This window comes from Ailuropoda melanoleuca, chromosome 10 (assembly GCF_002007445.2).
Source record: "Ailuropoda melanoleuca isolate Jingjing chromosome 10, ASM200744v2, whole genome shotgun sequence".
Taxonomy (NCBI): Eukaryota; Metazoa; Chordata; class Mammalia; order Carnivora; family Ursidae; genus Ailuropoda; species Ailuropoda melanoleuca.
Genome location: NC_048227.1, coordinates 78,552,467 through 78,566,425, shown reverse-complemented (window position 1 = coordinate 78,566,425; position 13,959 = coordinate 78,552,467). Strand labels below are relative to the sequence as shown.

Genomic DNA, 13,959 nt, shown 5'->3' with positions numbered 1-13,959 from the left:
TCAGACCATTCTACATACTGGAAGGATATTTTATACATGCCTTTGTTTTACCTAGAAGTATGACTGCAAATCATTTAAGTGCCAAAAACAAGAATATAGGTCACAGAAATCGATGTTTACTCTGTGAACCTGAAATGAACTTTGAATCTTTTTTCTCCTTCCAACAATACAGCCGTGGTTAATTGTCTACAACCCTTGCACGCAGTATCATCCCTAGGAAAACACCACCATGCCGTTCCCTGTCCCCACCCTTCAAATACACAACACAGGAAAACAGCCAAGTTTCTGTATATACAATTTTTATTGGTAAATCCACATTTCTTAGCTTAGAGACATATCCTGTAGACTTTTCCCTCCCCCTTATAATATTTAGGCTGCCAAAAATCAAGGAAAATGTCATTGGACTGTAGCCATGTTACAATCTTACCTAACGCTTATGAAAGCACCAATACACCAGATTCCTGTCATAGGCTTTGGCATGAAGTGTAATCACCACATTTAGTTTCAAAGTTCAAATGCCTGTTTCTGTTATAGATTAAGCAGGTACCCACAAGGCAAGGCAGGACAGTTACTGTAGCTAATGATAGAAAAAAGTCAAGGTGGGGGGTGGTAACAACCTTTCCTGAAGGACGGGGTGGTCTTAGCCACGATCTCATCCACCTTCTCTCCTGAAACAGGACTGGGCCAACTGGCCTAAAAGTCCTCTACACATTGACCTACCCTGCTGAAACATTTGCCTTCTTCCCCCTAAGTGTGAATGCTTTCTCTGAAACTTCTATTTTCAAGTTCCACCTGATTCTTTGCTCTGCCATGAACGAGCTGACAGCTATGAAATTTTATATGGCAGTAACTTACCTCATTTAAGGAGTACTGATCCGAGGCATGGCAATAAAATTAGGGGAAAATAAAGGTTTTGTTTTGCATATGAAAAAAAGACATTTTCATATAGAGCCATGTGAATTTACCATTCACATTGGGGGACTGGAGGCCAGTCACATGTTTTAAATTGATGAAATAGTCAAAGGAGAGATCTCTTTCAAGACAAAAGAAGAAAAAGAACACTGTGTAAGAGCAACTGAAAAAAACAAGCTAAGCAGGAACAGATGTGGACGCTCTTTACTTTAGAGTCAGCACAACATTAATAGTCTAGTCGACTTTTAAGAGCAGGAGCTGATTGTAACAAAGCAGGAAAAATAAAGTAGTTGCATATCATAAGTTGGTCATAGCAACATTTATAGAAATATCAGAAGTAGGAGTACATTAGAAAATGCCAAAGAGTATCCATCCAAAGGATGTTAGAATGTCCTTTCCATACCTGTTCACCTGAAGAACTCCAATTCGCACCAAGTTCTAGCCCAAATGTTTCCACCTCTGGGAAGTCACTGCTGAGACTGTCAAACACCAACCAGTGTCTCCTCCGTCCTCCCTGGCACCCTGCCTATGGCTCCATTAAAACAATTACCACGCTTTAGGGATCATCTACACTTCTGCTCCATCCTCTCCCTCCCTAAAACTGTAAGGATTATTACTTGTCCTTCTTTGTATTCCTGGTGACTGGCAAAGGGGAAAGACATCTACCCATTTAATTAAGATCTGCTAAGATGCTTTACATAGAGGCAATCATGTGTCTGCATGTGTTTAGAAGAATATATAAAAATCAATGAGACACTTCTATAAAGAAGTAGATATCCTTCTGCTAAGTGCAGATAAAAAGCTTAGATATTATATATAAAACAAAAATAGGAATATTCTGAAAGGTGGAGAGAAGAAGGCAGGCAGGCTAGGGACCCTGGCACCCAAGGGACAAAACTATGATGAGTTCCCCTGAATTTGCTTTTTTAGCTCGTAAGTCCCAGACTTGGAGCTGAAGATGTCACAACCTGTGAAATGCCAACAAAGGAGGCGAAAAGAAGTCCTAAGAAAGGCCTGCTCTCTAGCCAAAGGACTGGAAAAGGAGTAGCCATGCAAGAGAGAAAACAGTAATTGCTCCACTCTAGCAAATGCTACCGAAAGGACCACAGACCCAAACATGCCAGCAAAGGCCAAGCCTGACATCGACAGGCTGTCATGAAGGACCCTAACTCCCCTGACAGGGTAGGATCTGAGAAGGTTAAGGAGGCAATTGGTCATTTCCTCCCCACTTGGTTGTAATAAAGCCTTCCCAGCATTCCTGCCCACAGTGTCAGTGGACACCGCTGCGGAGCAGTGACAAGGCCCCCTGCACACCCCAGCCAGGAAGACATCAATGGAGGCCCAGTGGGGAGCTGAATTCCCACCCTGTGCAGCAGCAACAAGGGTCCCATCTCGCCCCAAGTGTCACTGGAGGCGGAGTGGGAAACCTGTACTCATAGCCACACCTGGAAAGAACTAGACAGTGCCCCTAAGTCCCCCACTAGGCTGATGTCAGAGAAAGTCAGCTAAAACAGAAGGTTTACATAAGATCCACAGTCACATAACACCTAAGATATTCAGGTTCCCACTGAAAATCATTCACCATTCCAAGACCCAGGAAAATCTTTTTAAATGAAAAAGACAATGGATGCCAGCCTTGAAACGACACAGATGCTGGCATTATTCGAAAAGAACTTTGCAGCAGCCGTTGCAAAAATGCTTCAGTGAGTAATTATGAATTGCATGGAATAAATGAAGAAACAGAAAATCTCAGCAAAAAAAAAAAAATTCTCAGCAAAGAAATAAAATATATATGAGAAAGAACCAAATGGAAATTTTAGAGAAGAAAAAACAATTTTAACTGAAATACAAAAATCAATGGGTGGGCTCAACACCAAAGTGGATTAGAGAAAGAAAATAATCAGTGAACTTAAAGACAGAAATGACCTAAATTGAACAACAGAGAGCAGACAGACTGGAAAAAAGCAATGTACAAACCCTCAGGGCCTTATAGGACTAAAACAAAAACCAATGAAACCTTCTAGATTACTAAATAATTTTTAGATACAAATTATATTATCTAAAGGATTTTGTGGCCTGTAGTCTGTTGAAGAATGATCATCATATGAAGGACAAATAAAAAATTTTGGTGGACTAATATAACACCTAAATCAAACCCACATAGCCTGAAAGTGAAGGAGGCCTTTGAAGGTTCACAGGTTGGGACTAAAAGGTACAGTCTATCTGGCAGAGAGGTCAGATTCATTGATCATGACCACCAAGACGTAAAGCAAGGGTTACACATTCTCACCAAATCTATGGAACTTCAAAATGAATAGCTCAGCAAAGTTCTGCTGCTGGTGGGGTCATTTTTATGCATAGAGGAAAACATTCCTACCATCTTGATGAAAAATGCTACCACGCATGTGTTGACAGGTTCTCTGAAGTTCCACCAAGACATTTTTAATAGCCTAACATAACCACTTTTAGAGCTATTTTCAACCTGTTAATTACAAGTGATCAGGATGGGAATATCTTTCTTTCTGTATAAACATAGAATAAAAATTTATAGCGGGCAGAAGGACTCCATTACTCATTCACAGATCTTCCCTCAAAGTTTGACTTGTTAAAGACATTAAATCTGAAAAAGCCCAATCACAATTAAAAAAAAAAAAAACCCACAGGATTACACATTTTGGCTTTTGAATGGGTGTATGGCAAAGACAGAAAGAGGGCCTTAGAAATACTTTTGCTTCCAAATTTTTTCAGTTAAAACTAAAATGAATGAAATTCCAAGTCAGAAAGAATCCAGAATCACCTTTAAATCCTTGTGAAAATCTGAAGTTAACACAGACGACTCCAATTCTATCCATTAGTGTTGCATTTGCCAGTTCCATAAAAGTTTTTAGTGAAAATAAAATTCAGATACCTGGTGTCCAGACAAGGTTCACAGCTACTTCTGCCCTTAAGAAAAGTAGAAAAGCAGTTTTAGGTGCGGTCTGCCTTAATTCCCCAAACCGGAACAATTCTTACACATTCAAACATGTGCGAGACTCAGCGAGAGTATTTTCCTACTGCCGGGCGGAGGCCGCGAGGTTCCCTGAGACGGCTGCGACACACAGGATTCTCAGCTCTAACTCTGGTCGGCAGTTTCCAAACAATGCGACAGCGTGAAGAGAGGGCTGTATCAAATAAAAGGTTCTTTCAAAAACATCTAGGGTGTGTTTTTGGAATAAAAAACTCAGTCTTCTTGGTTAAAGGTTGGCAAATGTGTTTTCAGCTTTAGAATGTCTGAAACTGGCTCTTTCCTTTCCTGATAGAAGCTGAGTCCAGTGATGTGTTCAACATCCATGATCCGAGCTCTGTGTAACCTCAATAACTCTTCAACCCATGAAGACTCATGCTTCCCATTCTATGAAGGTGGGGGAAAAGAGAAGTCACAGGAGAACAGTCAGTTCGCTTTCCCTACAAGCACTCCAACTTCCCATTTCAATGAGTTATGACATTCTGGCTCCCAATGGCAGATGCTACAAGCTTTGTCAGGCGTGATCCCTGCGTCTGAGTAGCTCACCACCTAATACACACGATGCATGTTTGTTTAATTAGATGTCTCAAATTTGGGAAAAGGGAAGCATAGGTAGAATGGATGCTCATGTGTTGCATTGGTGCAAGAAATTTCAATAATGCGAGGTTACAAAAAAATGTTGGGAAAACAGAAGCAATGTGGCATGGTGGAACAAATACGGGAATGAACAGAAAGAAACTTGGATTTAAGTCCGGGTCCTATCATTATCACACCCTGTATACTGAGGCAAGTTATTTAACATCCGAATCCTGATTCTCTTACCTGCACCCTCCTGACAGGGTTGTTTTGAGGATCGACTGTAAGGATGTGTGCAGATGCACGACAAAAATACCCGTTCTCATCAGAATCAGTCATTTACATGGTTGGAATGAAGAGCGGCGTTGGGGGAAGTGGGAAAACACAGTTTCATCTCTGGGGAGGTAGTGAAGTCTCAGCTACTAGGAGATCAGACAAGAAGTAAAGGCCCATGCTCCAGGACCTAGAAGCAGAGCTGGTGGCCGAGGCACATAACACATACAGAGATGGAAAGCACACATTCATGTGTAAGTACACATTTTTCTGAATATGGCTCCTGGAGAAGGTCAGATGGAGAAGGTGTCCACTGGTTGGTGGGCTACGATTGTACTTTAAAGACATCCTCCAATAAAGATTTCTGTACCGTTGGGACATTATTAGTTGGAAATGATAAATACAGACTTTCCACATAAAAGGGAAATGGACCAATAGTTTCCATTTTCCCATTAGCCTCCAATCATCACTACACCCCATGCTACCTACTGCCCCACTCAGTCTCTTTCTCTCCAACAATCTTCACTCTGGCTCTTGGAGGAATAACCCTGACTCAGTGGACTACTTGGCCAGTAGATATTTTCCATCTGCCCCAATAGACACAGGAATAGATAAAAAGTACAGGCAAGATATCTGACGTCTCAGACCAACAGCCTGCAAATGTTTAGTTGCTACTTCGGAGACGAAACAGAAGGAATCAGTCAGCATGTGTGATAGACCTTGAAACAATCCTCTCTCTGGTTCAAGGCCAATATTTAGTGTCTTCTAGGTGCACTGCTATTACAGAATTTGATAAAATGTTTGCATTTAAGACATCGGCACAACAGCTTTTGGAATGGTAGAGATGGAAAAGGAACTCAGTGACATCATTTTGGTCAGGGAGATGTAAGCATAAGTCTCTTTGGGAGGAGGGCCCAGAATTCTGACAGGATATCTTGAGAAGTAGAAACCATCTTTAGCCCACCTGTGCCACATGCTAAGAACAGTGGCAAAGGAAGATAGGAAAGGTCCGGGTCCCTAACAGTGCTACTGACCCAAGACTACTTCTGGATATCCCATCACACGAGGTACCCATTAATTGCTCAAGTCACTGTGAATGGGTTCTTCGTTATTTGCTGCAGAACACAACACTAACTGATAACTTTAGTGACAACTCAATCTCTTGAGGAAGAGAAAGCAATGAAGAAGGGAACACTCAGTATGTATCCAACAGTGTCCACGACAGTGACCAGTTGGCAGACACAGATGCCCAACGGGCATCCAAATAGTTAAAATCCTGCCATTCTGTACTTAATTCGGAAGCACAAGGGAAAATAACTTAGTGAGAAATATGTCCTATGAGGACTGGTCAATTAATTCTCAGTTTATCAGAGAAACAATTAAAGAGTGAAATATCTTCATGAGTTTTAATGAGTGACACAGACTCCTAGGTCAGGGATGACAACGGATCTCTGTATTCTACTCCTGGGCCCACGGCAGAGGCTACTGTCTGTTTTGTTCACTGCTGTGTCCTCTGTCCTAAGAGTACCTGGCAACACATATTTATTAAAGGAATGAATGACTGGATCCGAGAAGGGATAAATGAATAAATGCAGGGAGGAATGAATGCGTGATCAAAGCACTCTCTCCTGCTGAGCTCAGACTGGGGCCTCAACATCCTTTTAACCACAGGACTTCAGCTCTCCACCACCCCTTTAAATGAGCCTGGTGAGAAAGCTACATCGCTTTGCCAACTTACGTCTACTTTGATGGACAAAGAAAGAAAAGTGGGGAAAAAAAAAAAAAACTAGAAAATCTGGGAAGTATTCTGAAAGAAAAAAAATTGGCTCACCATAAGGGAAAACTTTAAAATTCCTAAAATTTTAAATACAGTGGTGGTGTTCAAAGACTAGTTTCGGTTTTGTTTTGTTTTTTAATTCTGAGCAAATAAGGTAACATAAAACAATTATTTCCAAATGCTGAATGACAACAGAATAAGAAAAGATAATTAGGGACAAACATGATTTTTATAATAGAGTGATATACAGAAAACTAATCTGAAACACTACCTAACCATAACTGGAAGACTAATTTATAATAGTGCTAACACTTTGGGAATTATAAATCCAGTTTTGAAACAAGAGTAAATTCATAGTTCAAATAAATCTAGAATTTAGTGGCTAAGCCATATGCAGGCGCTAAGTTTTTACATTTTGATTTGTTTTTTGTGTTTTAACAGACAAGGGTTGTCTCCAAAGATACATACAAAATCTCAGAGCATCAAATTTAAAACCATCCTGCAAAGTACATGTAAAGCACATCCTTTCAAAGTATATCCTTTCAAAGTGCATATTCACATTCTGTTTTCACCCACAGTAATGTCAGACATGACACACATAAATATACTTACATTCGCATCTTCAACGTTTAAGGTAAGAAAGGAACAAAGGCTACTTACCGCACAGCTCTCACTGTTGTCAGTCCTGTGAGGCAAAATGAAAGCTAAGCTGTCTAAATCATCACACTGGGAGGGAGTCTGGAATGTGTTTTTACAACTTGTCAGCACGATGAAGAAGTGAGTTGGGATCAGAATTTCTTGATTACGGATGAGTCTGCTGTTCCTGGAAAATATGGCAATCTTCACTTTAAGAAAGAAATAACTCTCTTCTTTTTAATGAATATTTCAGTAAAGCATATTTTAATACAATGCATCTAAAAATAAAATTCAGTCAAATAATTAAATGTATTGTAAGAAGTTAGTAATCATAATACTTCAACATGTTCTGCCAGACTGCGAGAACGAATTAGAAGACAAACACAAACCAAATAATTATTATTTCCTATAAAAATTTATTGAACTTCAGATTTTTTTTTTATCCTAAAGACACTGGAATTGAGACACTCAAGAAAAAAATATATCATTCTCAAATACCTACAACCAAGATTGTAAAGCATTACTGATAGTATTCTCAACTTTATGCAGCTGTGCACAGAGTGCAGACAGAGAGGAAACTGGTATGGGATTTTTTCTATTCCAGCCCCTCCAGTGAAGTCATGTTTCTGTGAACTCTCCTTTGTTTTAAAGGGATTTCCTTTCTCATCACAGTAACTTCTTTTAAATTGCAGCATATTCTCCAAGACATCCCAAGTAATACCTTTATGTCATCTTAATTCTGTATCCTTTGGTGTCAAAGCCAGGTTTATTTATTCGTTGTTCAGCATCTTTCCAAATTTAAGGTAGTGGGAGCATTGTCTTCAATTATGATCTTATATGGAACCATAATATATAAAACTGATTAAAACAGAGTTCTGGTGGAATGTGAAAGGTATGAAGTTCTCTTCTTTACCCAACCTACTGCTGTGACTTCTGAGGCAGGTATGCTGGGACCCCTACACCTCGAGGAATATAGTAAAAACAACAACAACAAAAACCCCAAACCCTGTCATTTTACAAACTACTGTCTATAAATTATACATTATAAACTAATGTGTCACAGATATATGTGTGTGAAGAGTAATCCCTGAGCCTGCCTGAGACAGCAGTTCTCAGGAAAAGAGCTAAACATCAGCAGACATTTCATTCTCTTTTTCCCGTAGCCTTAATAGCAATATTGCTTCAAAAAATCATGCTGTTATTGTTTTAAGAAAGGTCAAATGGTTTCTAAAATGTTCTGCCACTCTACTTTATAAAAATAGTACCCACTGATAGTTTCTTTCAAGATGGTCACTCAACCTCCCTCTAAGCAAGGCTGGGTAAAAGCTGTGACATTCGCCCAAGGTCTACACTTGGACACTACAGCTTTCTAACCCCTGATTCTTCCACTCAGGATGCCTCTAACCACACCACATGGTTCTTTATCTTCTAACCAGAAGTAGTTAATGAAGACAGTATCTTATCAATTAGCTACACACAGAGATTTTAAACATGGATGTTACTTTCATAACATATGGTAGAGTTCAGTGTTTAATTTGAGCTCAAGAATTACTCATCTAAGATGAATTGGGGAGAAACACTCCTTCTTTCCTCTAAAAAACATTTTTCTGAACACTGAGCAAAACATCAAATTAATCAGATATTTCAAGGGGCTTCCAGTGTCATCAGAAACGTCATGTCCGTCAATAGCAACGGTATCAGACAGAAAAGGCTCTGCTGACTCAACTGGATGGTAATCCCACACAACAACTGTTTTTAAGAGTAAATGAAATATGTTCTTACTGCTTTAGGGTCTCTGAGGAATCATAACATCCGTCGTAATCAGAGTCAAACACAGGACCACTGACAACATTGACGCCATTTCTTTCTTCTGCATACCTTGGCAGAAGGGTGCCATGAAAGTAGCGCCATATAACTGAAACAAGAAGGACGTCAGCGTATTTGCGAAAGAACAAGGTGCCATGTTGTCATGTGAAATAACTCAACAACCTTATTCAAAATCAGCATTTGTAATAATTACAGACAAAGTCAAATTTGGCTTCAGTCTTAATGGGAGGCCAAAAACCACTGTTCAGCTTTTGCCTTTGGCAGAAGAGACAAACGTTGAATTCAACACTATTTTGGGCATCCCTGACCACGTGCATCACCACGAATTTGTGATGACAGATCATAATGAGGCATAAAAAACCATGAACATAAATAAACAAGGCAGGTTATTCAGATTTACTGTTAATACCTGAATATTCCCTTTGAAATAGTCACAAGTATTCTACACATAAATTAGAGTAAAAATAGCCTTGAATAGTCTATATTTTGAAATTCTATATGTCACTTGAAGCATAAATTTATATTTATTTTAAGTGTTCCAAATACTGCGATAATTAATAATGATGCCCAAATTTATTCATTTCAAGATTAAAAACAATTATCAACAACTTCCGAAAGTTAAATGGGAAAACAAACTGAAAGTTAATTGTTAGGAGACTATATTAGCCAGGTAACATAGGAAGAATATTACATACTTTTTTCACCAAAAAATGTTGTTTATAAAGATGTAAATACAAGGCAGAGTAACAGGTATTGGAATATATCATAATTCCAATAGTTGTAGAATTTTTGTGTACTGGTTATCATCAAAGTTAAGAATGTACAAGAATGTATAGCTCTGAGAACATATACCTATAAGAACATGTTTGACAGTCATTTAATTTAGAGGATCAGTCTTATTAATATAAATTATACCTATAATATACAGAAATTCATTGAAATTGTGAGGCACAGGGTTAAAATTTTTTACCTTGAAAACTCTGGTACATGGGCACTATATTAGTATTAAGCAATGCTTCAGAATATAGTTGATTTGAACCTTTATTTAGTTCTACAAAGAAAAAAAGACAACTTTCATTCTTCATGAATCACATTAGAAATTATACTTTCTCATGGGAGGGCATTTAAAAAAATCACCTTAAACCCATAAAACATTCCTAGGTACAGCGTAAGGGAAAGTGCAATGTGTTTGGTCATGTCCCTTAAAAAAAAGTAAAATATTTAGATCTTTTCTTCAAGATAAATTTATCAAAGGAACAAAAGCTTAGTAATAGCCCCAAATCAAATGTATTCAAATTTTACCATATTTGCCTATTTCAACTAAAAATGTATTGTGTTGACAACCCTCTTTCCTTAAACTCTTCCACAGTGAGAAGAAAAAAAGAGTATCTGGCTTCAGAACAACACCTACTACCCAGAAAAAACATGGCAGGATGTCTGCCTCGAAATGCTGCACAAGGCATCTTTGTATGGATTTTCGGCTTGGACCTGGTCTATTTTTATAAAGCAATAGCCAAGTTCTGACTTCAGACACTTACTCCAGGGACTGGACTGGATATTGAGAATATTTGAGCACCTGGAGCCTTCTGACTTTTGCCTTTTAAGGCCAGCCTCAAAATGTCTTCTCATTAACACACAGATTTGCCACATTAAAAATAGAACATTTAACTTAAAAAGAAAAAAAAGCTATTCCCTAGCGGCTCCATTTCTGTGAAAGAGCAAGCACACTTAGGCTCTGCCTATCCCTAATTCTTTGACAAATTACGGCTTTCCTTTTTAATAAATTTTTATTTATTTATTTGAGAGGAAAAGAGAGTCCACTAGTGACAAGCAGGGGTGGGGGTGTGGGAAGGGCAGAGGAAGAGGGAGAAGCAGGCTCCCCGCTGAGCAGGGGGCCCAACATCCCAGGACTCTGGGATCATGACTTGAGCCAAAGGCAGACGCTTAATGGCCTGAGCCACCCAGGCACCTCAACATTTTTCCTTTTAACAAACAAAATATCTCCTTCCTAAGAACCCTGATATATCCTTCCGACCCAAGCTTTCTCGAATTCTGAGTAAAAGAAATGCAAAAAAGTAAAGAACGTCCTATCTACAGTGTCTGCACTAAACCGACTACCCTCCAAACAAAAGCTAAAAGTTTTCCAAAATTCAACTTTTAGACACTTTAAAAATATTCCCTAAGAGTTATACTTCTCATTCACCATTAAAAAAACTAGATGATGTACCCCGCCTCCTAAGGAAAAGAAGAGGAAGAGAAAAAGAGGACAAGAGAAAGGGAAGGTCAGGGAGATAGAAACTTACGTGGTGGGTAGAGGAACCCGTAACTCAGTTCAGCGTTATTTTTATAAAAGGAACACTTATGGACAGGACTAAGAGAAATTCGAAGATCCTGGTAAAGACAGTTGGAAAAATTTTCTGCAGAGAAACTGTCCTGAAAAACAAAATGAAAAGAGCCACCAGGTGTCAGGCATACAAAAGAAAAGAAGATTGCTTTCGGAGTAGCTGAAGATGAGCCACCCATACGGTTACAGAGCTCTAGCTGTCCTTCACCATTTCCCCATTTTTCTACTAGGATATTCATCTTTTTTCTCACTGAAATGCAAAAACTCTTTATGATATTAAGGCTATTCGTCATTTTTTCATATATGTGCAAATAGTTTCCTATTATGCTGGGCTAATTTTGTGTATCGTGTTTTTTAGTCGATTGCAAACGTTTATGTAGCGAAATGCTGATTTGGGGGGACCTGAGTCTATCCTCCATACACAACTGCACAGACTAAAGCTGGGGGTGGGAAGCCACTGAACAACAGTGCAGCATGAAAACCTCAGGAGCACTGATGACTGAATTTATGCAGCTTTGATTATAGAAGTCAACCAGACATGTGAACAGAATGAAAGAACAGTGTAATTAAGGCATGAAATGATAGTAAATCTGATGGAAACCTACAAACACTGTATATATCACAGAGTCAGGTAAAAAAATGTGTTTACGGTATTGGAAGATAGTCTTCTAAATTAGAACAATCAAATTTATGGTAGAAACTTTACGTTAATTATGTGAATATGTGTGGGTGCATAATATATATATATTTTTTAACACAGAAATTACATACATACATGCACATATCCCTGTCTTTTTATTTGGCATTCTAGGTGAGTATTAACAATAGTTTTATTTTGTAAATCCAGTTGCTACACTCAATTAAGCTCTCTCAAATCCCCTTTCCACCGCTTAAGGGCATCCTGTAGCTTGCCAGGCATTCAGTTTCTGAAAATCTGGTTGGTCTAGTTTAAAACTTTCATTTGATTAAAATCTAAATTTCATCCCCTCCCCCATTCTCTCTTTCAAGGCCTGTCTTGTTTCTCTTTCTACCACAGCAGCCAGGGGACAGGGGTGAGGGGATGGTGGTCTTATTCTGGGGTATTTGCCCCCACCCACCAATCCTTGACTCTTTTCAAGGCCTTCCTGTGTTCTGGGAAGTGGACAGGATCCCCGGCCTCTCCCTGCTCTGGTTTGGGGGCGGGGGGAGGGGTCTTCCTTTAGGTGGTACATGCAGAGAGGTTACTGAGCTTTCATGGCTTCCCCCTAAGGACCCCCTAAGGTGAGCGCAGCTGACAAAAATCCTTGTGCTCACACATCTATGTATTCAGAACTGAATCACTGCACCTGACTGCAAAATTAATTTCACAAAATTATAAACGACAATCCTAAAACATGAAAACAAACAAAAAGCAAGGGAGAAACTTTTATTGGATGCACATCCCTCATTCCACACAAGAAGAAATCTGCTCTGAGTGTCAAAGTCACACAGCTGGTCTGAGGCAGAGCTAGAACCAGAACCTAGTCTTCTGACCTGCAGTTCAGTGATCTTCTAATTCAGGAACTGATGACAGAGCCAAGATTAACTGAACCAAACTAACTCTGCTTTCAATGTTTTGCTTAACGATGATCTGAAATAATCACACAGAGCTAAAGAGGCGACCAATACTTGCATTTCTGTCGACGGTGTAAGAGGTCCAAAGGGGCATCAGGAAGTCGTGGCTGTAACCACTCACGAACTGGTGCTGGTAGAGAAGACAGGCCGAGGTGTTCCTCTGGAGAACTCTGGGTCTTCCATAAGGTAAAGTGCTGCGCTTAATAACCTTCTCTTGGGTTGCAGGGGGAGAAAAATGAAACCGCCATTCAAACATACTTACTGTGAATTCTGTGACAGTAATATAATGATACATTCATCCAATTCTTTCCTCTACTTAACCCTATTAAGAAGTTATTTTTAAATATAAAAAAGGAAAACTAATTACAAAGAGCAGAGTCATAAACAATTAACAAAAGGGATTCACTATAGTTTTTGTCTAGAAGATTCTGAAAGATCAATATAAGATCACGATACCACAAGAGGACATTACGTGAGATCGCTAAGAAATTTCACGATTAGGACTTAAAGAATATTGCTGAAATTCTTTAACATTATTTTAATGATTTATTCTTCAGGGAAAACTTCAGACAGAGAAGTTTCTGGATGGTATAGGTGCTTAGAAAGCAAAAATTCACAACTAAAATTATGAGACTGAGCTGAATGAAACAGTAATAGTAGAGACCATTTACTGTACTTTTTCCAAGTGTCAAGTGCTTTGTAGAGTCCTTTCTATACGTCATCTAATTTAATTCTTACACAGCCCTATGAATTACAGTTATACACTCATTTCACAGATGAGAAAACAGTATTTACAGAGAGTGAATACATCTTCCACGGACATACAGCTCCTGCGTTCATTCAAACACAAATCAATTCCAGAAGTGTCATCCTTCACCACAATGCTTTGTCATCACAGGGCCATCAAAGATGTCTCTAAACCTTTGCAGAGATTTTATTTTTATTTTATTTTTGAGACAGAGAAAGAGAGAGGGAGAAAGGGAGAGTGTGTGTGAACGGCGGGAGGAGCAGAGGGAG

General features: G+C 39.0%; 1 protein-coding gene across 1 annotated transcript in view; it reads right to left on the bottom strand.

Annotated features, from left to right (window-relative positions):
• Nucleotides 1-282: 282 nt before the first annotated feature.
• ENPP1 (ectonucleotide pyrophosphatase/phosphodiesterase 1) overlaps nucleotides 283-13,959 on the bottom strand; it is a 71,385-nt gene continuing 57,708 nt past the window's right edge. Inside the window, exons 20-25 of the mRNA XM_034669156.1 lie at nucleotides 13,001-13,155; nucleotides 11,309-11,438; nucleotides 9,976-10,056; nucleotides 8,961-9,093; nucleotides 7,203-7,365; nucleotides 283-4,303 (exon numbers count right to left, since the gene is read on the bottom strand). Of these exons, the coding sequence (XP_034525047.1) occupies nucleotides 4,133-4,303; nucleotides 7,203-7,365; nucleotides 8,961-9,093; nucleotides 9,976-10,056; nucleotides 11,309-11,438; nucleotides 13,001-13,155 (833 nt within the window). The 3' untranslated portion in view covers nucleotides 283-4,132. The remainder of the gene's footprint in view (nucleotides 4,304-7,202; nucleotides 7,366-8,960; nucleotides 9,094-9,975; nucleotides 10,057-11,308; nucleotides 11,439-13,000; nucleotides 13,156-13,959) is intronic.